At 52.1% G+C, this 25075-nt stretch overlaps 8 protein-coding genes across 8 annotated transcripts; 2 read left to right on the top strand and 6 right to left on the bottom strand.

Annotated features, from left to right (window-relative positions):
- Nucleotides 1–200: 200 nt before the first annotated feature.
- On the bottom strand, nt 201–3447 carry CkaCkLH20_10783 (uncharacterized protein; the record flags this gene model as incomplete). The annotated part of the gene is made up of 10 exons (XM_038893497.1): nt 201–315; nt 367–611; nt 667–754; nt 807–915; nt 969–1078; nt 1140–2455; nt 2510–2624; nt 2678–2774; nt 2834–2894; nt 2947–3447. The coding sequence occupies 10 exons, from the start codon at nt 3445–3447 to the stop codon at nt 201–203; spliced, it is 2757 nt and encodes a 918-aa protein (XP_038741310.1).
- Nucleotides 3448–7215: 3768 nt separating this feature from the next.
- On the bottom strand, nt 7216–9848 carry CkaCkLH20_10782 (glycoside hydrolase family 3 domain protein; the record flags this gene model as incomplete). The annotated part of the gene is made up of 3 exons (XM_038893496.1): nt 7216–9130; nt 9188–9642; nt 9711–9848. The coding sequence occupies 3 exons, from the start codon at nt 9846–9848 to the stop codon at nt 7216–7218; spliced, it is 2508 nt and encodes an 835-aa protein (XP_038741309.1).
- A 660-nt stretch (nt 9849–10508) lies between these two features.
- CkaCkLH20_10781 (C6 transcription factor) lies at nt 10509–13072 on the bottom strand (the record flags this gene model as incomplete). Its single annotated transcript, XM_038893495.1, has 10 exons — nt 10509–10905; nt 10958–11132; nt 11190–11566; nt 11628–11648; nt 11701–11821; nt 11879–11912; nt 11965–12244; nt 12311–12748; nt 12808–12868; nt 12934–13072. The coding sequence occupies 10 exons, from the start codon at nt 13070–13072 to the stop codon at nt 10509–10511; spliced, it is 2043 nt and encodes a 680-aa protein (XP_038741308.1).
- Nucleotides 13073–14091: 1019 nt separating this feature from the next.
- CkaCkLH20_10780 (uncharacterized protein) lies at nt 14092–15829 on the bottom strand (the record flags this gene model as incomplete). Its single annotated transcript, XM_038893494.1, has 4 exons — nt 14092–15084; nt 15141–15483; nt 15550–15616; nt 15670–15829. 4 exons carry the CDS (start codon nt 15827–15829, stop codon nt 14092–14094), a joined length of 1563 nt encoding a protein of 520 aa, XP_038741307.1.
- Nucleotides 15830–16675: 846 nt separating this feature from the next.
- Nucleotides 16676–17769, bottom strand: CkaCkLH20_10779 (uncharacterized protein; the record flags this gene model as incomplete). Its single annotated transcript, XM_038893493.1, has 3 exons — nt 16676–17227; nt 17300–17595; nt 17658–17769. 3 exons carry the CDS (start codon nt 17767–17769, stop codon nt 16676–16678), a joined length of 960 nt encoding a protein of 319 aa, XP_038741306.1.
- Nucleotides 17770–18311: 542 nt separating this feature from the next.
- Nucleotides 18312–19414, top strand: CkaCkLH20_10778 (uncharacterized protein; the record flags this gene model as incomplete). Its single annotated transcript, XM_038893492.1, has 2 exons — nt 18312–18614; nt 18668–19414. 2 exons carry the CDS (start codon nt 18312–18314, stop codon nt 19412–19414), a joined length of 1050 nt encoding a protein of 349 aa, XP_038741305.1.
- Nucleotides 19415–19960: 546 nt separating this feature from the next.
- CkaCkLH20_10777 (uncharacterized protein) lies at nt 19961–21049 on the bottom strand (the record flags this gene model as incomplete). The annotated part of the gene is made up of 1 exon (XM_038893491.1): nt 19961–21049. One exon carries the CDS (start codon nt 21047–21049, stop codon nt 19961–19963), a length of 1089 nt encoding a protein of 362 aa, XP_038741304.1.
- Nucleotides 21050–22166: 1117 nt separating this feature from the next.
- On the top strand, nt 22167–23744 carry CkaCkLH20_10776 (uncharacterized protein; the record flags this gene model as incomplete). The annotated part of the gene is made up of 8 exons (XM_038893490.1): nt 22167–22316; nt 22384–22411; nt 22480–22651; nt 22720–22856; nt 22920–22974; nt 23033–23098; nt 23150–23279; nt 23394–23744. The coding sequence occupies 8 exons, from the start codon at nt 22167–22169 to the stop codon at nt 23742–23744; spliced, it is 1089 nt and encodes a 362-aa protein (XP_038741303.1).
- Nucleotides 23745–25075: the final 1331 nt, after the last annotated feature.

The raw sequence follows: 25075 nt of genomic DNA, 5'->3' as shown, positions 1-25075 counted from the left end.
TTTCAGGAATTAAGATAACAGCTTTTAGCGGCAATATTTCGCGGACCTCCACAAAGTAACCAGACGTAGTAGTGTTGTCACCGGGATGCGGTCAAGTGCGTTGCTAAAAGATTCATACGAATGCTTGGATGAGGACATCCTCCTACCCGTTGCGACGGCAACCACACAGTACCCGAAGATTTGTTCAATCCTATCCGAAACTACAGATCCCCAAAAGTGTTCCCGGGCAGCACAGTTATCGCTGGCGTCTTCCAAATGTCCCAGTCGGCCGAAACCTGCGGGTTACCAAAGGGCCTGAGTGCAGCAATACGGAATCTTTGGAAGATCAGCATTAGAACTCTGTCGAAAATGAACAATGGAACTCACTTGTATGATCCAGGCTGTACATAAGATCCGTTGGCGAATCTCCCGAGCCAGAAGAACGTACGGTATCTGTCCCGCGGCTGGGTATATACCGGGAACGAGAAGATGTCGTCCTCGCTGTCTTCTCCTTGGACAAACCGAGCCGAAGTGTCAGTGCCGTTCCAGCTGGTGGCTGAGCCTACGTAACCCTTCTCGCCAACACGGGGAGGGTAGGACCACTCGGATTCCGTGTAGTTGGCGTGGAAGATCTGCAGTTCTAGATTTAGCCTGACACCCATTGAAACCTTGAATCAATAGCCTTACATCCCACCGCACTTCTTGTGTGCCCCAAGCAAACTTGGTGTTGAGCCTGGGAAAGTCTTGAGCACCGCTGGTCAGATTGAATGTGAAGCTGTTGAGCGTTAATATGCAGTAACGGGTAGAGAGAGTGAGTGGGAACGAACTTCGACTTCTGGTCAAGTTTGACATCGAATATCCCGGAGACGATGTACGGCACGTTCCAACCGTAGTCCCAGATGTTTTCAATCGTCTTGTTCAAATCACTTGCAACACCTATTGACATCGAGATGAGCCAAGCTCCAAAAAGACGGTGCGTTGAAGCTTACCAAAGTAGGGCACGCCTAGCTCTTCGCCATTGCTGCCGCTTACGAGGATCTTACCACTGTACACTGGCAATCTCGTGGCGTTAACGTCTTGCGGAGCCTGGAATGTGAATCTTTTATCTTGTTAACCTCGGCGACGTACTGTGGTCACGACTTCTGGTCAAGAGGACATACTCAACAGCGTGTGTTTCGCCCGGTCCAACTGCAATTTCGGCAGGCAGCACAACCTCAGGCGTCATCTTCACGGGGTTGATCTCGGCGTAGAGATGGAAGCCCGGAACGAAGGATTGCTGTTGTCCAGCAACCGAAGGCTCATACGGCTCGTATCCTCCGGCGTCTTGCAGCGAGAAACTGTACGTGACAGACTCAGTACCACGGTTTGTAATCTCGACAGAGTGTTTGCCGGTAAAGTGCGCGGTATCATTCAACTCGAACTTCCGGCCGTCGAAACCCAGCTCGGTGGTGTAGCTCAATACCCTTTCCGCATCAACGAAGCCTCCGCCGACCTGTGTCGTGGGCGCCCAGAATCCGTAGTCGGTGGCGCTGGTCGCCCAGTCTGCCCACGGCACAGCACGAGCAGTCGATGTGATACGGGCAATGAGTCGTTTTGCCCACTCGGGATCATCTTTGTGCGCCGACCGCCCGCCGAACTTGCTCACCCAGAGCGCAGCAATGCCAGAAAGATAAGGAGTGGCCATACTCGTGCCACTGAGGACGCGGTACTCGTTGGTCGGGTATGTGCTGAGAATCTTGGTTCCAGGACCCGACACATCTGGCTTGAGGGCAAGGTCATATGTGCTACCCCAAGATGAGTACAGGGCAGGACGTCCGCCACCGGCATTTTGGATTCCCACATAGTGAGCGGTGTCGACATCGAAAGACGCGGTGACGTTGCCGCCGGCAATAATCGTGGAGATGATCGCTTCTCCGGCATTTGCTTCGATGGCCCCAGTAAGACCGTTCTTGTTGGAGCTGACTGGGCTCTGATACGGGCCATCGTTGTTGTAGAACAGGATGTATTGTGCCCCGAAAGCGGCAACGTTGTCGTGCTTGGTTGTGGTGGTACAACCACCGAGTCTCACGAGGACTACAGTCTCGTTGAGCGGAGGAGTGTCTCCCGGAAGCGCTTCGCAGGCATCATTCTCAACTGATGCGTTCAGGGTGACGGGCTTGATAGGCCAGTTGGCAATTGTGGCCGGGAAGAATCCTGATCCGGGGACGTAGGCGACCTGAGTCTTGTTCAACTGACCATCGAGGTTGAAGTCGGCAGAGAATGCCTGGGCCGGGAAGACACCGGGGTCGCTGGACGCAACAGTCAAGACATGCTCTCCCGAAGCGCCGTTTGCCATGATGAAGGGGCCGTCTTGTCCGGAGTTGCCGGCGGCAAAGACGACCACGACGCCATTGTCAACAATCCTGGATGCGACGACGGCGAGAGCGTTGTTGGTGAAGCCGCTGCCCTCTCCCACACTGGCGCTGATGATATCCGCCTGTCCAAGTTATCTGAGCAGTCATTCGAGCCAGGTGAGTGTTCGGCGGCTTACCCCGGAGTCGAAGGCTTTGAGAAAGCCCTCGATCACAGTCTCTTCGTTTGAATACCCGGTGGTGCCGAAGACCTTGAAAGAGAGAAGCTTGGCCTTAGGAGCGACACCAACAAACCTTGAATTGTCAGCCCAAGACTCACAACGAAGTATGAAGCGAGAAGTCGTTACTGTTCACTATTTCCGGCAATGATGCCGGCCACATGGGTTCCGTGTCCAACCCTGTCCATGGGATCGTTGTCCGGCTGAGCAGGCGCGTCGGGCCACGCTATCAACTTTAAATCAGAACATTCACACAAAGACGCCGGTTCCGTATGCATCACGTACCATCGCCGACCAGATCATATCCTCCGGCGACCGTGAAGTTGTCGCCGATGCCCCCGCCAAGCTGAAAGCCAAATCAGCCTCATTGATGAAACGCTGAACATGGGATGCCTTACCGCTGGATGAGTGTACTGAACACCGCTGTCGACAATAGCAACAATAGCGCCTTCTCCGAGAATGCCGTCTTCGTGCAACTTTTCGACTCCGGTGAGCCCATGAACCGAGTAGTTCTGCGCGGCAGCGTCGTCGCTGAAGGACTCGCCCTCGACTGTCGGCAGCAGTTGCAAGACCTGAGATTTGTAAACAGAAGCGACAACTGTCTCATCGGCGAAGTTGTCCAAGGATGCTCTGATAGAGTCAACCGTGCATTCGCTATCGCATTCGACCGCCAAGCCCGGAAATATGTCCGAGTCGAATTGCTTCACAACTCGAAGTCCAGGAAACCCGGACGCAGCTTTGGAAGCCACGCGGGAACCGTGGAGTCGCGATTTCAACTCGACGATGTATCTCCTCGGCGTCACATCGCTGGGACCGGCGTCGTTGACCGAGCGAGGCCTGAATTGATGGACTGCCTGGGCTGTGCCGAGAAGCGCCAGGAAACCCGTCGCCGCACGCATGATCGCAGACGGGAATCAGACAAAAACGAGCGTGAATGTGTGCGAATACAGCACCATGAACATCAGGTCATCGGATGCGTGATGTTGCTGTTGAAATAGGCATTTTAGCGCCAAGAATTACACCATGCTGCTCATAACACCTGCCCTATGAGGTGAACCGCGCATCCCGCGATCGGCAGTGGTTTGTTGCTTTTGAACTGGAATAATCCACCGACGTAGCATTGGAGAAGACGCTTCGGGGGTTGTTGACAAGGAAGCAATCTGCAGGAACAGGGGCAATTGATGGCGGTTGTGAGGCTAGCGAGCGGAATACGAACTGTCGACATTGACAGCCAAGCTTGCTAACAAGGGCTGTGGAGCTCTCCGTGAGCGGATGGTACCGTCCCCAATGTGAAATAAGGCTAGAGCAACGTCACAATGCGACGACATTTGACAAGAGATCATGTTGACAGGCGAAGATTCCCTTACTTGGACGTCGCTGAGTACGAGGCAGGGAATCTTATCTGTCACGAACACGAGCTACGATCAACACGCCCGCAGCCGGACATAGACTAGGAGCGTTGACGATGTAGTTGTAGCGGCCACCACTTCTCGACACCTAACAAAGAGCACATCGATGACAATAAGACGACATCGTGTCATCATGTACTATAATTCTCGAAGGGTATTACTTTTTACTCGTCGGATCATCCTCTAGTGGTATCGTCTTCGCCCCCTGATCCAAATCTGTCAACTCAAGCTCGCTTTGGTGGGTAGTATGAGTATCGCTCCTAGACCTTGCTCCGAATGTGTCGTGATTGAGTTGTATGGCGGTTTCTTCGGACAGACCTCGGGTTAGGTTTGGTTTCTGGCCTGTTTCCTTCGACCCGACCGTCGCCGGAACGCCATCGTTTTCAAAGTCCGAGCCAGCTCCTCGTTGGCGGCCGACATCCTTCTTTAATCCCAGGAATCGAGGAAATATTCGTCCAATCAATGGCTTCAGAGTGATGAGGCATGCGCATACGATGGCCGTGTTGAACTCGATGACAGACCACATGGCTATGCCGGCGCTCTCATACGTGGCATCGGGTGAATATTGGGCCGTGATTAATGAAGGGATTCGCAGTATGGAAACAACACATACGCTTATGGCCATCAGTACCGCATGCATCTTGAACGACTTCTACCCAGAGATACTCACAAGAATCCAAGTGCGAATATAAGGTATAAACCGATCTTTTGTTGACGGGTTTGCTTGATCTTTGGGAGGATCGGTAACGGAAGGATGAGTATCATGAAGTCGGTGACGATGTTGAGTGCAGCATTGGCAAACCAGTGTGCGGCTCGGTTCAAGCAGTGGCCAGGGACACTGTGGTATCTCGGTCAGTGGTATTCTTCTTCTGGGAGTGGTGTGTGTCCTGACTGACCTTCGATCCCAGTTCCTCTGAATAGGTACGCAAAACAATATTGATGAGATGACCGTCCATAGTGAGACAACCATAACTATTGAGAGCACTATGTAGCAAGCTTTGCGATAGTTCAAGTCCCGTAAAATGCGCAGGTAGAGCAACAATATCGAAACCTTGGAGAAGGCCAAGCCGGTATTGTAAAATATTATGGTGATATATGACCACTGACGGTGGTATTAGCGAAGCTCATCGTCATTGAACAGAAATGAGAGTGGGCGATAAGGCCAAGATGTCATACCTTGAAGAAGGTCTGTTGCTGATACAAAGTCAATGTATCAAAACGTTCGCCCATTCCTGTGACCGCTTCTATCCTGACAGTCAGATACGTAAGTTGAAGAAAGACCAAGGTCACTTACGAATACACATGCCGATTGTTTCGGCGACTGACCAAAGCTGTGTTACGTTTATTGTCAGTCATATTGAAGTCCCATTCAACCTCATCAAATCCAAGATGTCCGCCACAGTCCACCGAGTCAACCGCCGGACCCTCCAGGGCGATGGGGATGCCAACATACCCAGGCAATAAGAATGCACCAATCCTCCTTTCCCAATAATCTTGACGGAGATAGCCGCGCAAAGAATCTCAAGCCGACTATGAGACCCGACAAACCCGCTGCGATTACCGAGCAAGCGATGACTGACTGGCCTTGAGGCGCCAGGCCGGGCGGACCTCCGTCCTCGATGGCATCAATGGATGCCATTTCGTATTGCGACCGAGCCGGGGCTGTCGCCGAAATTCCTTGTAATCATCGGTCCCTCCGCCTCTTGCAAAATCCTGCGTCCCGAGGTTTCGTTCGCCGCGTCCGAAGACTTGTTCACAGGGAAGTGGAATGCTTCGTCGTTGATATCAGCAGCAAGTAGGCAGAGCGGAAAGTCGGTGGCGGAGAAAGAATCGAACATTCAGTAACGAGCAGTTTGGACTGCATATCAATCCTGCCCTGGGATACTTGCTTGAGCGCAAATAGAGTATTATTAGAGTCAGAGCGGTGCGGCATTACCCAGCCCTTCTACCGGGCGATGTACAAAACAAAAACAATTGTAGGTGCTAAAGCGCCACATCGGACTAAACGTCCGCTGCGTCCACCTCGTCCACTGTCCCAAGGCCCAAAGAGGCCAAGAGCATCGCGGTTATGCGGAACGCGAAACCAGGTTGGTGAGCTGACGAGTTGTTGGCAAAGCTTGGAGTGGGTGTGAGGCAGTGGTAAACTCCGTTTCGTGGGCATAAAGCCGAAGGGATGAATGCCTGTTTTACATCAGGGATGGGCAGCAAACAGGAGTCACGACCATGCAGTTCAAGCGGTTAAGCTTCCCATTTCACGAGGCCTCACGGGCCTTGAGGCACGGACAAAGTCTCCGTCTGGGCGTCTGGCCTTTGCTTTTCCAGAGACGAGGGCGAGCTTGCAGATCATCTGGATTCCTCTGTTTCTTCCGCTAAGTAATTTGCGCTATTGGTCAATGGGTACAAGCGGTTAGACTCCCGCATTGCTTAAGCTTTTGGAAAACAAAACAACGGTCCTTGCTGCCATCCACATCAACATGGATAAGAATTGAGATACCAGCTAGATCCCAGCGTGATTTGCACGTCTTTCGAGCTTGCTACCCCAGAATGAGGGGGTCTCAGATGGCGGGTTGGGTTCGGAGCCGGGGTCAGCGCTGATGTTTCTTGGAATTCGATGGCTGACTTGATGGTGTGTATGCTTTTAGACTTGATTCCTCGCGTGTCGACAACGTCTGGGCAGCATTCGTGGTTTGCGCCCTGACTTGACAAAAGGTTTGACTTCACAGGAGTGATGTCAACGAGCAATGACCATTCGCTCCAATTCCACCGTAGTTTCGACGTGAACTGAGCAGCCAAAGATGGTGTCACGGTCCTGTGGAGGGATGCTCCGGGTGGGATTTTGCTTCGGGGTATCTATACCAAGTGAGGAAGTGGTTAAGTTCTCGACAATGAGTGTGGAGTGACCTGACAGGCAATTTTGTAAAAGAGCGCGATTGTGATATAATCAGTAATCAGTTGAGACAAGCGCATTCTCCTACAGCCTTGGTGTTCTAGCGACACGTTGTTCTAATTATATACGATTCAGTTGATCGGACTTATCCTACTGTAGTTAGTTGGGAAATAAAGATCTAGTGGCTTGTACTGCCAGTTGACCCAAGAAAATGGTAGGACAGGAGATCTTTCGCTAAGCACATTGTACACCTGTTTCCTGTCCAACGGCACAATTCCAACACCTCATAGAATGGACTGTTTTCGTTGTTCAAATGGTGCAAGGTATGAAAAGTCTAGTTTAGAATCAGACAGTTATATGTACAGTTCTATTTACAAGCCATTCCAGGTCTTCTCCGCTGTGACTGAAATGTCACTTTGGCGGTCTCCAACCCGAACGCCGTACTGTCCCTTCTCCAGCTTCCATGCCTTTTGCGCTTCGTCCCAATAACTACAAGCCACTTGGAGATCGACCTCCAATGTGGCCAATGTGGACTCTCCCGGTTGCAGGTCAATCTTGGTGAAAGCCTTCAGCTCACGTTCAGGTCTCCAAACCGAAGTCTCCTTTGGTGGAGTGACAAAGAGCTGCACAACCTCCTTTCCAGCGCGAGATCCCGTGTTCGTAATCTTGACGGAGCACTTCAGCTTGGCAACACCAGACGCCTCATCTACAGTCGCCACCAAGTCCGAGTACGCGAAGGTTGTGTACGACAAGCCATACCCGAAAGCCCATCTCGAGCGCTTCGCCGCCTCGGCGTGCCGGTACCCGACGCCGAGCCCCTCCGCGTAACGGAACGCTATGCTACCATCTTCACCCTTGGTAGCCGGGAAGTCGCCGAAGCTGGGGGCATCTTCCAGTTTCCTGAACCAGGTCGTTGCGAGACGTCCGCTGGGGTTCGTCTTTCCCGTCAGAATATCCGCCGTGGCCTGCGCGCCCTCTTGGCCGGGGAAGTGGGCGTTCAAGATGGCATCGACGTCGTCCACCACGGCACTGACATCGATAGGGTTGCCGCAGTGCAGAACAAGTACGGTCTTCTTGGATGCGGCGGCAACGGCCTTGATCAGAGTCGCTTGGTTTTCCGGCATGCGGATGTCTTCGAGGTCATAGCCCTCGGACTCGTATTGCTCATTTCGACCGGCGTAGATGACGCTGACATCGGAGCTCCGCGCAAGCTCGACTGCCTCGGCGATGCCAGCTTCTTCGGAATGGTACTCCTCGAAGCAGAGCGATGCGGCATAGGGGGTCGGCTCGCCCTTCACCAGATGATCCCAAGACTTCATGCTCAGCTTGATGTCGTAGGCCTGGCCTGCGTTCAAGGAAACTTGGACGCGGGTCTCGAGCTTGATGTGGTTGAAGATGAACTGCTCCGTGGCAATCTCTCTCTGCGGCCCTGACAACACCTCCTTCCCGTCAATAGTGAGAGTGTACTCTCCGGTCGTTCGGACGGCAAGCGTGTGCTCTCCAGTGCTCTCGGGGGTCAACTTGGTCGTGATCTCGAAATGGGAACCGGGAACCTTGAGGCCGGCCTTGAACTCGCCCAGCATCCAGACTTCGGCCTTCTCCTGGAACTCCGTCAAGACCGGCTCGGCTGAGTCGTCGTTGAAGTACTTGACATCAACACCGTGGCGCCCGTCGTGCGCCGTGAGCTTGGATGCCGGGGCCACAGGAATGACCCGTCGTGTGCGAACTCCGGCGGCGTACCTGACACTCTCGTCCCCAGGGAAGGCCTTCTTCAGAACCTCGAGAGGAGAGTGCCTGTACTGAGGCGTACACGAAGCGCTTCCGCCACCAGTGACAACGGGCGATCCGGCGTACTCCCCAATCAGAGCCACCTTCGTGGTCTTCGAAGGGTCCAACGGGAGTGCTTCCTTTTCGTTCTTCAACAGCACGATGCCGCTTGATGCCAGCTCCCGCGATATCGCGTTTGTCTCCTCGGTGATCTCAGATCTCTCCGGTCTCTCGCCATGACATTTCCTTGTGCGGTTTCGGAGCTCCAGCATCTTCAGCGCCCTGGCATCAATCTCTGCTTCGGTCACCTTGCCTGACTTGACAGCCTCAACTAGCCTTCCGCCTCTGAACACGGGAAATGGCATTTCAAGGTCCAGACCGGCCTTTATCGGGGCGACGGTGTCGTGGACGGCGAACCAATCGCTCATGACGATGCCATCGAATCCCCATTCCTTTCGCAAAACTCCTTCGGTAAGCGGGCCGTGTTCGCTGCAGAAAGTGCCGTCGACTTTGTTGTAGCTGCAATAATCTCTACGTTAGCTATGCGTATGTATAGCGGAAGAGAAGAGGACGTACGCAGTCATGACACCAGTGGGGTTAGAAGTACGCAACAGATGCTGCCATGCCGCGAGATAGACCTCCCGCAATGCCCTGCTATCGGGCGACTGCTTGACATCGTAGAAGTGTCTCAGAGTCTCCGAGTCATTGCAGACGAAGTGCTTGGGGCATGCGCCAACGCCGCTCTTCTGAATACCGTTGACAATTGCACCCGCCAGCTGACCGGAGAGCAAGGGGTCCTCGCTCATGCACTCGAAGTTGCGTCCAGCGCGGGGATCGCGATGAATGTTGATCGTCGGACCGAGAACGACTTGCGCACTCTTCAGACGGGCCTGGTTGGCGAGCTCCTCGCCCAACCGTCCAAGGAGCTCGGCGTCCCATGTTGAAGCAAGGCAAGCAGTGTTGGGGAAGCAGGCTGTCGTGAGGTCGGCGGTGATGCCCGAGGGGCGCACTCCGGCGATAGAATCTGCAACCTGGAAGTGAATTGATCGTTAGAAATCCACCTTTTCCACGCCAAGATGCGTCACTGAGATGTGCTCACTCTGATAGGTGGGATGTTGAGGCGAGCGACGCCCGCCGCTGTAGAGAAGTCTCGGCCGGAGAGCAAAGCAATCTTCTCTTCGAGGGTCAATTCGGAGAGCAGAGAGGTGAAGTCTCTGTCATCGATCTGGGAGCCCATGGTGACGTTTGTTATAGAATTCGAATCTTGCTGGCCAATTACGTAGGTATTTTGATGACCAATTGTCGAGATGAGATCGTGAGAGTTCTTGTGCAAAGTCTAGTCCCCTTAAGTCGGACGGTGTCTTGGTCTTTAAGATGAATGAGCTGAATCTGAAATTCATTCAATTGTTTGTTTTCTTTCTCCAAAAAATATCGTAATGTCGGAGCTGCCGCAGCTAGCTTCTCCATGTGACGATGATGCACTTGTCGGCCAAAGACCACCGATCTCTCCGACTTCCGACCCCGGAACTCCCCCGCTTGAAATCCAGGGCCCTTCCCCCACATCCCATCCCCGCTCCCTTCGGCTTTTCCGCCGGTTCGTGTGCATTTTTGGAGCAAAACTCGGGTCTTCAGTGTGGTAGGAATCTCCGAACGGTCTGTTTACTATTTAAGAGCGAAGACGCGTCCTTTTATTCCTCGGAGCCGGCAGTTGGTTTGTCGATATCGGCATTTGCAAATACGTGATCCTGAGAGCCTCTACAAAAGTCCCAGTTGAGGCGGTGCTGCGACAGTTGAATCAAGGATTTTACTGCATATGCATTCAGAAGCACTCTATTTGGTCATGCGAATTCTCTGTTTTTGAGTCTTGTGCTCATACTATTATGGTCAAACCGAGTATCTACATTGGCCTTTGGTCGTCGAGGGCCATGAAGAGCGAATTCGTCCCCTCAAAGTCCGCAAACTGCATCGCGAACCCAAAATCCATCTCATTGTCCAAAATATTCAAGGGTCCCCAGTAATGGTTCAGTTGTAGCATCGCATCTGCCGGTGGCATCGCTGGTATCATTGGCGCTGAAGGTGTTGAAGCTGAAAACTTCTTCTCGGCCTTTTCAATGGCTTTGTGAAGAAGCTTAGCTGACCTTAGAGCCACTACGCATTCGTCCATGGTCTCAAGAATCTCAATTGCCATGCTCACAAGCTTCAAAAGAGGCTGCACTTCTGGTTCTGTAGCCTCTTGTGTGACATAAACAAGAATCATGGATGCTGCGAATACAGTGTATGTGGTGTTGTAAAACCTGTGGCTGTTAGTCGAGGCCTTGACGAGACTATGATGCGGCCAAGACATACCATGTGCGGAAGAAATCGTGATGTTGATACGTCTGGTAAATGATTTCGATCGTTTGTTTCGCTGACTCAAGACAAGTTTGAATGCCCTCATGTGAGCCTGGAATTGATGCACGCTCTGTCGATGACGACGTTAAGAGGATTGAGCCAAAGAGGAGAACCTTCAAGTTGAGGTAGCCTAGCAATCCATTTAGTACTCTTCAAACTCTCATCTCAGTCTCATGCTAAAACGTACGCATAGTAAGGACAAGCCTTTGCCTCTTCATCCACTGCGCCTCCTTCGCACTCTTTAGTGAACGAGGCTGGACTGAGCCTGTTGGCCGAATGGGTTCCGGTAAGGACTCGGCCCATTTCTGCAAGTCTTGGTCGATCTGGTGTGCCAGAGTCACAGTCCTGGGTACTGTTATTTCTGGCAAGTAAATACCCAGGCATATACTCCGAATAACTTTCGAGTAGTCGACCATTGACTTGATGATGGCGCATGAAGGAGGGTCGGTGAGGTCGGAACTAGAGGAGTACTCGTTGTCTGTTTCACCAATGATTGGGAACTGTCGGTTGTGATATAAATCTGCGCCCAGCGTGTCGGGTCGGCCCATTGAAAATGACATTTCTCTAGGTTTGAGGTCAGTTGCTTGAAGAAGGAAGTTGGGAACAAGTGACGCAAGTCGCTCACGTTTCTAATGAGTATAGACCCCTGAAAATATTGTTAGCCAGCTTCTCTGATTTGACGACGAAGGCCATCTTACCACCACGTCCTTGTTTCGGCTCTGAGCTCTGCTGGGTCTTTCTTGGAGCCTGTGCCAGGTTCTCGGTTGATGCCCATCGCGAGTGCTGTCCTCACAGCAAGTCCCACGTACATGTACGACCCTGGAAGACAGCGGTCAGCTCAGCTCCGAAGTTCGATCAAATACGAGATGAACTTACAATGTGCATTCAACTCATTCTGACAGACCTTGGCCTGAGAAAGAATTAGCCTTGATTCAGAGCTGGCCGCACGATGTAAGACTCACCAAGAAGAAATAGCACTGGACCATTTCCAGATCCGTTACCATTCCGAGTTGATCACAGCGCCTCTTCGCCTCGTCGAAGAATTTCCTGCTCCATTGCAAGTTCTCAACTCCGTCGATAGGCTCATCTTCTCTCACACCAATAAGCGCACCTAATGACAGAATGCTGTAGTACAAAGCGATGAAACTCGAAGGCGTTCGTGCAACTTCTTGATTGGACCAAAGAGTTTCGCAGCGGTCGAAGAAGATCTTCTTGTCGAGAATAGGATGGACGTAGTGAATGCTAGAAAAGAAGCTCTGCAAGAAGCATCGACATTGTGGGTAATGAGTTACTGGCCGCGCAGATGACCTTTCTTCTCCTTGATGCACTGGCCCCTGCGGTTGATCGGCGGCAGGAGACGAGAAGGCTGGGTTGTGCAGGTTCGAGAGTAATGTGCCGGCATCAGAGTCAAGGTCGTTGGCTACGACAGGCTCTTCGCCGGTTCGTTGTACGTGTGATAGGAGAGCAACTGATGATGAGCTGCCGTAGAATTCCACGTTCCGAGTGTGCCGGTTGACGCCGGAAACTTCCTGGCCCGCAGCATTCCTCGACCGGGCGTTTGAAGGAGAGCCGACGGTTGTGCTCCTTGAAGGCCGGCGTTGAAGATTACACTCTGCTGGTGAGAATCCATCGGCAATCTCGGGGATGGTCGCTGACACCGAGGTATTGTCGTCTGTTGATGGTGCTTTCTGGGACTCTGCCAGAGCTGAGAGGCTCTTAACCTGTTCCTCAAGCTGTCTCACATATCTAGTAAGTGTCAGTTGAGTCACGATTGAACCTTGTTTAGAGCTCGAGTCAAACCATACTCGGGAGTGTAATGCCTCCTGGACATGTCTTGGCCCTTGTAGACGCATGTTGCTCCGCGATCTGAATTTTCATCATTAGTCGCCACATCAAAAGTTTTGAGGCATTTTAATCCCGCAAAAACGCACTTTTGCAGTAAGTGCATGGATAAAGCTCATCGCACTTGTTCTTTTTGGCTCTACAAAGATCGCATGCTCGAGCAGCCCGGGGTCGGCGGACCTTGATGCCGGAGTTTTGCGTCGTGCGTTGGGCGTCTGCAGAATCCATCGCTTAAGCGTAGTGAACCGCGCGCCTAGGGCTCATAGGGGTCTGAGAAGTCAAAATTGCCGCTGTCGGAATGGAAATCGTATGTTCGATGACTTCAGAATCGGAAGACCCGTCGCTTGTGCGGTGAATAACCACCGTTCGTGAAAGGGGGGACGGGGGAGGATTGTATGCAGAGGTAAAAGCTGTCGTCAATGGCCGCGCATCCGAAACGCAGCGGTGCCGCAGGAAGCCGCAGAAACGGTGGGAACACCGCAACAGAGATCGACCTCCACTTCCCCGCACAATGGCACAGAGGACGGCAAGATGATGCGGGGACGGCTGAGCTGTGGGGGAGATCGAGACATGGAAGTCTTCAGCGAAATTGCATTTGTCTTTATTGGTAAGCTTGGTCATCCATGGCTGGGGTTGTCTGGCTGTGAAGCGGATGACATGGGCTTCTGGTCGGGGAGTCTTGTTGTAATGCTCAGCTGATTTCATCATCAATATTGTCCAGTTATGCAGACATTGGCGAGCTGAGTCGTGAAAGCAAAAAGGGGCTTCTCCCCGATGTCGTGTTCCGGGAGGAACCATATCACAACACAATATAGACAACGGGAATGTCATCTATTCGTACATGGCCTTCGTCCCCTTTTCAAATCAGATGAAAAGATCTTCATTTTTCAAGTTCAATGCCGACCAGAATGTGACCCTGAAGCACATCGTTCACTCCGTGAACGCTCTGAACCGCTTACTAACACTGCGATTCGGAGTCATGTCAACTCCACTTGTAGCCGGGAATTCCGGTTTGTTTACGTCGGGTTCTCCGCCACCGTTGCAGCGAGAGAAAAGGCCCGAAAACACCGTCTCCATTGTCACAAAATGGCGGATCAAGGCAACATGCAGATGCAATCACAATGGAGAAAGATATCGCAACTGCAGCGAGACCCGCAAAAAGAGTTTCCAGCTCTACAGAAAGCAGTTTCGTAGCTAAAATAAACAAAACAACTCAAAACTCAAAACAGGACCCCCTGTTTCCCGCCTCACTTGGTATCCACCGGCCCCTCGTTGAGTTGGTACTTCTCGAAATTCCTTGCCGAAATGCGCATCTCGAACATCTGGTCCAGCTCCTCAAACGTCCGGCCCTTGGTGCCTGGAACATCGAAGTAGATGACCAAGAACATCAGGATGCCCATGATGAAGAAAATCCACCCAATGTGCCCACCCATGTTGAGCTGATCGGTGTTGAAGAGATACGGCAGGATGATGGTCCAGATGGTGCTGACGAAGGAAGAGAAAGCCACACCAATACCAAGTGACTTGGCACGGAGCTTAGAGGCAGAGACTTCACCAGCGACTGCCATGGAGGCACCGACCGCAGGACCGTAGGAGATAGACGTGAAAATCAACGCCACGCCGATTGTCAGAAGCGACGCGTTGGTCTTGGGGAACGAGGCAGCCACGCCCATTGCGAGATACAAGGAGACGCACACGCCGATACCGAAGAACATGAGGGGGCGGTGGCGGAACCTCATCATCAAGAAGGCGTTGAAGATGGCAGAGACAAGTCCAACAGCAATACCGACTTGAACCAGCATGAGGACCGTGTGACTGTCAAGGCCAGTCTGGTTGAGGAAGTAAGGGGCGTTTGATGAGAGAACAGCGCCAGTAACTTGCGGGATGTAGAAGCAGGCGAGGATGATGCGAGTACGACGCAAGTTGGTGCCCTTGAAGCATTCGAGGAAAGAGGCGCCCTCGGCGGCAAGACGACGCTCCGCCTCGACGTTCTCGATAATCTGGCTCAGACGAGCATCGATATCCTCCTTGGGACCAGAAAGCTTTTCCAGCGATCGACGAGCCTTATCGTGCTTGTTCTTAAGGACCAGCCAAGTCGGCGATTCGGGGAGGAAGGGAAGGCCAATAGCAAGGACAGCAGGGAATGCCCACGCCGAGGCGAAGACAACGCGGAATGCAGACTTGTCCATGATCGCGGTTCGAGAGAAACTAGACGCAATGGCGATGAGGAAGCCAAGGTTCTGTTCTACATGTCAGAAAACTGTCCCAGATTATATGCGGGAGAAAGTTGACTTACCAGCATGATGGTGTTCACCGAAAGCGCGATACCTCTGATCGGAAGAGGTGCGATTTCCGAGACATAAGTCTGAGTTGTTGTCGTAAACAGGCCGACGGAGAAACCAGTCACGATCTTTCCGCCCAGGAATTGTGAGGGCGTCTCTGACACAAAGCTGATGGCAATGCCGCATGAAGCAACAACAATAGCCATGGCGACAACTGCACGACGGCCGAACCAGTCTTGAACGTATCCAGCAGTGAACGAGCCGAAGAACATCATAGTGTTGTACATGGCATTCCATGCCGATTGCCAGTAGGCCGGGATAATGAGTTGTCCATTGACTTCAGACGCGAAGGTCATCCTGAAAACACCGGCCAGTCAGAAAAGCTCATTGATCCTAACTCGTGTTTTGTTCTTGTCTACTTACTGGAAAGCCGGCATTGCCAAGCATACTGACAAGGCGAGGTTTTCATAACCAACCAGAGTTGATCCAACTGAGTTGACTTTGTTAGAGTTTCTGTCCACAACTTTCGGATGAACCACTTACTGTTGGCGTACAGAGTCCAAAGAGCAATCTTTGGGTTCTGACGCAGACATTCCATCGGACTCATCTGGTGGTCTGCCTCCCGCAAAGCCTCTTCCTTGTGTATAACGTCGGCCTTGTCGGCCAACATATCTCTGTGAACCTCCTCGCGAGGTGAGTCCATCGTAGGAGTCGTTCGCCTAGTCGGCGGTGCGACCGCGAAGTGTTGTCGTCGGCGGAGTGGTAACGCCGATCCTGGTTGGTTCAACTGTGCTTACGATCCTGCGCAATGCACAAAGGGTTCGACGTGTCAGGGATGCTGTTGAGATCTGTGGTTCAGACGGAGCGTCGGCGAGTGGACTTTCCGATGAGATTTTGACAGATTGAGATATCAGTCGATGTCGGGGCGTTGATGAGCTGATTGCCACGGAGGGTTATATCAAAGTTCACCGACTCGACAAGCAGGTTCCTGCGACACTTGCCGGGATCGATCCGGCGTTGCCCCCGGAAGTCCCGACTGCACCCCAGACTGTTCTCCAACACTTAGGTTGCTTAGGGCGGCGGGGACCCCGGATGCTACTAACTGCATTCTGCTTCGGCAATTCAATTGGAGCAAGGCTTGATTCTGTCACGTCTGACACGTAAGTGTGCAGGTGATCGCACATTTCCACAAGTTCGAAAATTGGGGATTCTTGCTGCGTGTTTGGGCATCATCAGCCACCCGCTGCCTATTACACCGAGAGTCAACAGAACGGATCATCCGAACACGAAGTCATGTTTTGTAAGTCATTGCTGACAATGCAAAGGGAATTGAGTTCAATGTCTGTTGACATGACAGCGGCCAATCGCGACACAAGACGAACCGTTCCGAAAATGGTGTTGCGCGATTGGATGTCTCCAACTCCAAGTTGACTGTTGCGATGTCTCACTGCTTCCGTTGCGCCGACCGGGTCACTACCATGGAAATCACACGCATAATGCAGCTGACATGTCTTTGATTCTAGTAAGTATGAAGTTCAATGCGTGTATCTCATTTGATCAAACTCTCCAAGAAATCAAATCCCTCCCGCTGGAGATTCCACGTCTGCGACCCGACCTTCATCTTTGCAGCAAACGTATGCTCTTCTCCCGGAATTTCCCTCAACTCAGACTTGACCCCTTTCTCTTTCAAAACTTTCAGCAAGTCCCTGCTCAAATCAATGGAGACCATGGTGTCCGCTTGGCCGTGCACGATGAATGTCGGCGGAAAGGAAGAGCTGATGTTTCTAATGGGGTCAACCTCGTCCCAGTTTTGTGATGGAACAATCGTGTTCATGACGTTGCCGTTGGCAATTTGCGTCATGGCAAACGCCTGTCTCGGGTCGTCGAAGTTCGGAGGACCCGGAGCCTGGCCTTCGAGTGATACGCCTCCCTCAATTGGCACTGGGTCCTCATCGAATACTTTGTTCAGAAACTCTTCAGAGAGACCTGGCGGAAGTCGAGCCGCAACATGCGGTAACTTCTGCGTCCAAAAAGGGGCAGTGAAGTTGCTAGGACCATACATGTCGTAGATTCCTGCAACAGGACGGGGGACGCCAAACCCCTGATATGGTCGTTGTCAGTATCGCTCAGGACATGCCGATATAGACCAGGTATTTACACCAGATGAACTTACCAGAGCTAGAGACAAAGTACCTCCAGATGATGTACCAAATGCAAACACATGGTCAGTATCAACCGCATAATACTCCTTGGCTTGAGCATCAATGGCCTTTTGGAGACCACCGTCGTACACCCAGCCGAGAAGGTCACGGCAGTCCTTCATCGGACCATCAAGAAGAGTCACCTGAGGGCAGAGGCGATGGTTCGGGGCCAGGACAATCCATCCTCTGCCGAGACAATCATCTATTTGGTCTCTGTTGACCATCTTCGATGAGCCGAGCATGAAGGCACCTCCATGAATATTGATGACTATTGCACGGGTCCACCATTAGTCCAGAGGTTACAAAAGGGGTATCACGGATGATATCTACCAACCGGATGAGGTGCCTTAGACTCCGCTGGCGGAGGCAGGTAGACATCCACATCGATTTCTTGTTGACCTATGGTCTTGTAGACTGCTCGAAAAGGGGCTTCCCTCGTCATGTTGGTTGAGTGATGGCCTTGATCGGGGAACTTTCTGCAAAGAGAAACGTCGGATGCAATTCAATATGAAAGTCCGGGGTAATATTGAGGCGGGAACAACCTAGATAGTTGAACAAGAGTTCGTGATGCGTCTCGCGAGAATGCACTCCGAGCCGGCGTTCCGGCATGTGGAGTTGTGGCAAGCCAGCTCGAAACGGCGGAACTCCCGCGGGATTTCCGAAGAAATCCGGAACACCCGGGCCCCGCAGAGACCGCACTGATATCCCGACGTTAGAGGACAGCAAAGCCATGTGGTCCCGGTGGGCAGTGCTAAATAATTCGGATCTAGTGCCGTTGGGGGACGCGGGGAAATCGATCTCTAAAAAAGGCTGGAGAAGCACTCGACAAGAGCTCTTCGTGACCAGATCCAACCCCTCCAACCCCTCATCCCCTAACCCCAACTTCAGTAACACGTGCAAGTCAACCTCCGGTTCATTGCACTCCACTCGTACTTCTCTCGCAAACAAGTATTCTTACCTGATTATTGGATTTTGTTGCCCACCATGAGCATTCCGGTCCACTCGACTCCTCCTGATGCCAGGACAACCTACATCATCGACCAGCTCGAGGGTGAGCGCGTCACGATCCCTGGTAGCAAGGGTGTGTTCAGAATTCTTGCTTCCTCAAAACAGACAAATGGTGGCATTGCTGTCTTCTCCAGCGGCGCGACCTTGTCTGATGCGCCTGGATTCCACTGGCACGCAGAAGCCCATGACGTGTTCCTCGTGACCAAGGGTTTCTTGAAGCTCTGGAACGGCGACAAGTGCAGAGTCATGGGCCCGGGTGACTTCGCCTATGTTCCTCCTGTGAGTCTCCCTGGTTTCTTGTCAGAGGCCCGTCAAGTACTAATTCCCATCAGAAAGTTATTCACAACCCCGAGCTTTTGGGCCCCCATACTGAGACCCTGGGCTTGGTCGCCCCCGGTGACTGGGTTGACTTTTTCCGCTATGTTGGAGAGACCTACAAGGGTGTCATTGTGCCAGAAAACGATAACCGAGACCTTAAGAGCCTGTTGATTCCCAAGGTCATGGCAGCAAAGGACAGGTTTGACGTAAACTTCGAGCGCAACTACACCCCTCCTGAGGTGGCAGATTGGCAAGACTCCGAGAACGTCCTGCCTGGACCTTTGGAACCATACTTCCTTCGCTCCAACACTGGTCCGAGATATATCCTGGGTGGTGTCATCTCGCGTCCGTTCATCAACGCGTCGCAGTGCAGCGGCAAGTTCTCAATCACGAGTCTTGAATCGTCAAAGCTCTACGGGAACTCACCTCTGGCGAGGTGGATTACGTTCCCGACGGTGGATCACTGCTTCTGTGTCCAAGAGGGTGTCTTGAAGATCAAGCTGAAGGAGTCAGGCACATGGACTGAGGTCCGGGAAGGCCAGACGCTCCTGGTTGCTGCAGGACAGGCGTTCACTTTGGAGTTTGGCACCCGTTTTGTGAGGGCTATTACTTTCACAAACGGCCCTGGTATTGAGAACCTGATCGAAAACGCCGGCGAGGCGTTTACTAGTTTCGTTTTGCCGGAAGAGAGTGTTGAGTGGAAGGAGGAGCGCATTCAAGAGGCAGCTAAGGCTTTGGGTGTCGTGGTTGAGGCATTGTAATATCTTTGGACATAATCAAACAGCCAGAAAAGAAAAAAAACATTTGACCCGTGCCTCGATGATTCTCAACTTCTAAGGATAGCATATTCTCAAAGATTCCTGCTGATCATTGAGTTAAGCCTTGGCGTATGATGACATCTGATCAAGCTGTCTAGAGACGCCACCACCCCCAATTCCAATCGAGTTGAACGCGTGTAGTTGAACGATGCAGGACTTTGTTCTAAAACCAGAGGTCTTCAGACACGAGCCGCGGATGCATGCCAGCATTTCACATAAACTCGTGTCTCCACATGTTTGCGGAGGTTTCAGCTCCGCAAGATAACGTTGGCCCGTTTGACTCACGGACCGGGGCTGGGAACAGGCTCCGGGTCTCCCCCGGTGGAAATCTCCGCCATTGGGATGCAGCATGGTCGCCAGTCTTTCCACACTGGTTGACCGGCGCTCACCTTTAGTCCTGCTGTCTGCTCCCCAGGGGTGCGATGGCACATATCTACATGAATGCGAAGCAAGGATTTCAATAGTATCAAGATTGCCTATGTCATGCTTCTACAAGATGGCCAAAAGCCCCGTCCCTGAGTGACAACCGACGTACTCAAACTGTTGTTGCTCCGGTTTCAACACCAAAACTTCGTGAAACAAGCGGAGAGAGACGTTGTTGTCGAGCTTCTTCGCATATTGCAAAAAACCTCCGAAGATCTCCAAATGCGTCGAGTGTTCCTTCGCCCATCCCTCAAGTGATGCAAGGTCGTCGAAGAACGCCAGTCCAAACGTGCGGTCCTTGTCCGCTTTACCCGTCACCGGATCGACAAGGTCCATGAATCGACAGCTGTGACAGCCAACTTCGGCACCTTGATCTCGGAGGAAGTTCATGCCCTTGATGAGAACCGGGTGCATCGTCGAGAGGTATAGCTCACGCTCCTCGGGTAACGTGGCAGACCAGTCCTGGCCGGATCGGATGACGGCGAGGTTCTTCTTGCCAGAGACTTGGACTCTTCGAGGCTTCGGTACACCGTTTCCATTGGTATGTCCGTTGGTTGCGGCTCGTTCGACCTTCTCTCCCACGAGCTCGTCGTTTTGAGCCGCTGCCATTCTGTCGCGCATGCTGCCCCAGTACACATGCTCCTGGATAGGGCCAATAACGCACTCTCTCATATGAGCTGCGCCTTCGGGAATCTCGTTGTTGGAGAACACGGTCTCGAAACGGTCTGCAGTCGGGAAGAAAATTTCGAGGAACCAGCCGTGGCGCTCGGCCTGGGGGTCAAGTTGTTTCCACCATGTCTCGAAGCCAGATGCGACAGACCACTTCTCGTAGGCTGTCTTACTGGGCCAGTATGCAAGGTGAGCGATGTTGTAGTATCCGTGGTTGTCGGTGACGGCCGCCCATTCCGCGAACTGGGGACGGGACTCGGCCTCAACGGCCTTGGAGTTGGTGAACTGTGTCAACCGAGCGACTGCATCGCCATCAGCCTTGGCCTCAGAAGCATACTGGGCTCCAATAACGGCAAAGACGAGGTCTTTTGTTTCCTTGGGAAAGCCAGCACTATACGCTGGGAACGGTGGTTGAAAGTTGGGAGGTGTCTTGGCGGGGAGCCGGCGAGGGCACTGAAGGTGTTCTGGGATGGCGGAGACGAGCATCTTGTAATACGCGATACGGGATTGGCGGAGGTGAATTGACGATTCGTGCTGGATCAGAAAGGGGCTCGGGGGCCTATGCTTTTAAGCTACATGGAGATACAAGGACCAGCTGATAACCAGAGAACCAGGTCCCTCGTTTTCTCTGATTGAGAACCCATGGGCCAACATGGCAAGTAAACCCGCTAGTTTCTCTTTGTCTGCATGTGCAAGGATCTTGAGGAATGCGCAAACCACACTGTTTGGACATGGGATTAACCGCGGTTGAGCAACCCCTTGCTTGTATGATGAAGGCTGATGTGGCCAAAATGGGCTTTACTTTCTGTCTTGGTGTGGTTTGAACAGGTCGCTACGTCCAGAAACGATACGAAAGTGCTCAAGTGTAATTTGTTATCTCCGAGAGAATGCCTCTCATGATATGAGCTGACGAAGTCCGATGATAATACACCTCACGGTCAACTTTAGCGCCAAGTTTGATAACACCGCACCCAACTTCAGATAGCATTGCGGCATGACATATCCGCACCGGGAAGTCAAAACAGATCTTCTTCAACAGATGACAGACGCATGAACCGCGGTCTATTCGTCATGTCTTGGGCAGCATCCCAGAGGGGTCTCCGCAGGGATGTGAGACCGGTGCTCTTCCGACTAATGTTCCACCACGGACACCACACCCCACAACGCGGTGGGCAGAAGGACGACCTTCCTAGGCTAAACAGCCTCAGAATTCGGTACACACATGCTGATCTATATTGCAACGAAGACACTAGCACCTTGGAAGTCCCCTTTTACGATTCAGGCACAGACGAAAGATTGGTATTCCTCCTTGAAAGCGGGTTTCCGGAATGCAACTTCGGGCGTCAAATGGCACCACATCTAGTCAATCTGTTCCCCTTGCTGAAGAGAATTTCTGAATTCGGCAGAGTCTGCGGGCAAGGCTGCAAGGGCCATGACTTAATGAAGACCGAGAGAAATTTTGTATAATTCATGCTCAGGCCCCAATAAGCTTTGCTGTGAAAAAGAGAGGCCGGCCACATCAGATCAAAGAGGGGGCAAACTTGCGGACGAGAAACCACCGCAACTGCATACCCTATCAACACCCCACCACCACCATTCCACAATGGCGACACCGTTCCAGGTCGAGGCTTGGAGTGAGTATGCCGTTGGTTTGCTCGTGCTCCTTATCCGCATCGTTTACCGCTCGACAATTGTCGGGACCAACTGGGAGGGAGATGACTATTTCGCATTGATTGCGGTGTTCTTCTGGACGGTATGCGGAGGTTTCTGGGCCGCACGCACGGTCTTGGTGAAGGTGATGGGCTGACACTCTGCTTTAGGGAGAACTGGTGATGTTAGAGTTGATCGGTAAGACCTCCTTGCATCTACTCTGTGCCAATATTCCTAGTCCAAAGTCTAACTTGACCGTTCCTTAGGGCAATATGGAAGCATTACTGGAATGAACGATGAGCTCGCCTTGACGCTCTCCGATAAGCAAGTCGACAGAATCGTCATCGGCTCAAAATGTCTGCTCGCGGGATGGATTCTATACGTGACGCTCATTTGGTGCTTGAAAGCATGCATGCTCTTCTTATACCGAAGACTCACGTAAGACTCCAGTCTTTGCTTTCTTTCACGAATCGAGTTTGCTAACCGCGGAACTTTGTCTGATGTAGGCTCAACTTGCAACAGCAAAAGATGGTTCTAATCACTGCTTACACCTGTGTTGTCCTATATCTTGTCACTATCATCGTGATCTTGACACGGTGCATGCCGTTCCATGCGAACTGGCAGGTGTACCCTTACCCAGGTGGTGCGTTCGGACCCTATCGCTGATGGCTTCGTGTTTGCTCGTATCACTGACTTGACTGTCCAGATGCCTGCGCTCTGAATATTCCCAACTACATTGCGCTCGCAATTACCAACGTCACGTACGTTATTTCGCTCTCTTTACAACATGAAGTCTCAAAAGCTAATTCATTGCTGAAGCACGGACATGATGATTCTCTACATTCCACTGCCTCTCTTATGGTCTGTTCAGATGCCATTGGCTCGGTAAGTTGCTTCCTTCATGCAATCATCTCGTATGGACTAACACGTTTCCAGCAAAATTATCTGCTCTCTATGGCTCTGCACAGGTGTTTTCATCATCATTGCTACACTGCTCCGATGCATTCTTTGCCTGCAAGATGCGGAATCCATCAACCTGGGAACTATCTGGTCAATCAGAGAAACAGTACGTGTGGCCCAACCCACCTCACGCAATCCCCCCAGCCCCCTTTTCACACATCCCAGCAAACCCTGTCTTGTGCTCTCCTCAGCTAACCCGTTTTTCTTCCCACCCTGGCAGTTCGTGGGTATCCTAGCCGTCAATGCCCCGGTCTTAGGGCCTTGGATCGCCAAAAACGCTTCGGCTGTGCGTTCCCGCACGTCCAAGAACCGTTCCAAGACGGGCGGCCAAGAGTCTGCCAGTCACATCGTCACGATTGGCGCAAAAGAGAGCACCCACCGTCTCGACCGTCTGACAAAAGACGGCCGCAGGGGTTTGGGATGGACTGAGATTGACAACGACAGCGAAGAACGCATCATGAAGACACAGAACGATGTTGCTGTCTCGGCCAAGCGTTCGGACGAGGAGCTTGGCCGCGACATTGATCCCAACGGTATCCATGTGAAGACCACATTCCAGGTCTCCGGATGATACCATTGCGGTCACGCGCCATAACAAAAGACAACTCGCGTTGGAACACGATGTAACCTGTGTAATGTAAAATAGACAATTGGACGCTCATAGAAGTCGGTTTGACGGGTCTACCATTAAAACCTTGGCAAAACAGAATGCCAATATGCTGTTTGGCTCATAATGCTAGTTAATTCATATCAAGTTTTTTAACGTACCAACGGTGCTTTAGTTGCCCCGAGTTTGAAGGATTCGGCCAGGTGATTCTCTTGGTAGTGATTATCTTACGGAAATTCATTCATGTAATTCCCGCATGACCTAAAGTGTCTCACGAGTCAAGTCAAGCACGTGTGTTTTGATTCAGTCGAACTGCGAACTTCACTGTTGGCAAATCGTTCGGGTGTCACGATGCCCTGGTCGATAACGGAAGTTAAGAGACAGGGAACATAGTGAAACTATGCATGTCACTATCTAGATGTCCCATGTGAGAATCGATTCGTTAAGAAAGAAGCAGTCTGATCAACCCTGAAAGAGAGCTGATAGGACTAGGTACGACGAGGTCGGCAGATGTGTGATATCCACCGCGTGGGACTGCGGAGGGTTCCACTCCGCAGGTCCGCAGCGTCCATGATTGGCCAGCGCACAACGACATTTCCTCTTGACTCCTTGTAGGATCACATCGTCGACTTCAGTTGGATTTCGGGCTTTAGTTTGGGCATCAGGGTCACCGTCTGCGAGTAATTGCCCTTGTCAATGCTTCCCTAAGAGCTCGGCTTCGGGTGATATGTCGCACTCGGGGCGAACATCTTGAGTCGTGTTCATGATCACCACTGAATAGGCTCGGTTAATGTAGTCCCGCGCATGTCTTTTCTGATGAAATCCATGCCTGTTCCTAGCCACAGTCGAGCACCACATCGCCGTGGATCATATACTTATGACAGAGATGTCCTCCTTCCACGTGTCTTGGAGCGCGATCTCCGCCGACTGCTGAGTTCGGAGTCCAGACCACCACCCAAAGTTCCCTCAAGCTCTCGAGATCATGGAGTCAGGAGTTGCGGCATTATCAACTGTCGTTCAAGTCGCGGGTTACGGCTTGTTCCTCGTGGCGGCCATGAACCTTCAGGAAGAGCCGGTTGTGGTTGATGAAAAGCAGCCTCTGTCTGCAGAGGCCTATGAGCAAGATCTCGACCAAGCCAGCAATCAACACAGCAAAGCATAGCCGAACAGTTTGCGAACGAACTCCACGACGCGACCATTCGATCGAGTCACTCGATACGCGAGACTTCGAACTTCCCGACGACGCGAGCACATGATTTCAATGAGTCTATCAGGCGTCTACGCAGCGCCCTGAC

Source organism: Colletotrichum karsti (genome assembly GCF_011947395.1).
Source record: "Colletotrichum karsti strain CkLH20 chromosome Unknown Scaffold42, whole genome shotgun sequence".
Lineage (NCBI taxonomy): Eukaryota > Fungi > Ascomycota > Sordariomycetes > Glomerellales > Glomerellaceae > Colletotrichum > Colletotrichum karsti.
This window is presented reverse-complemented; position numbering and strand designations above follow the sequence as displayed.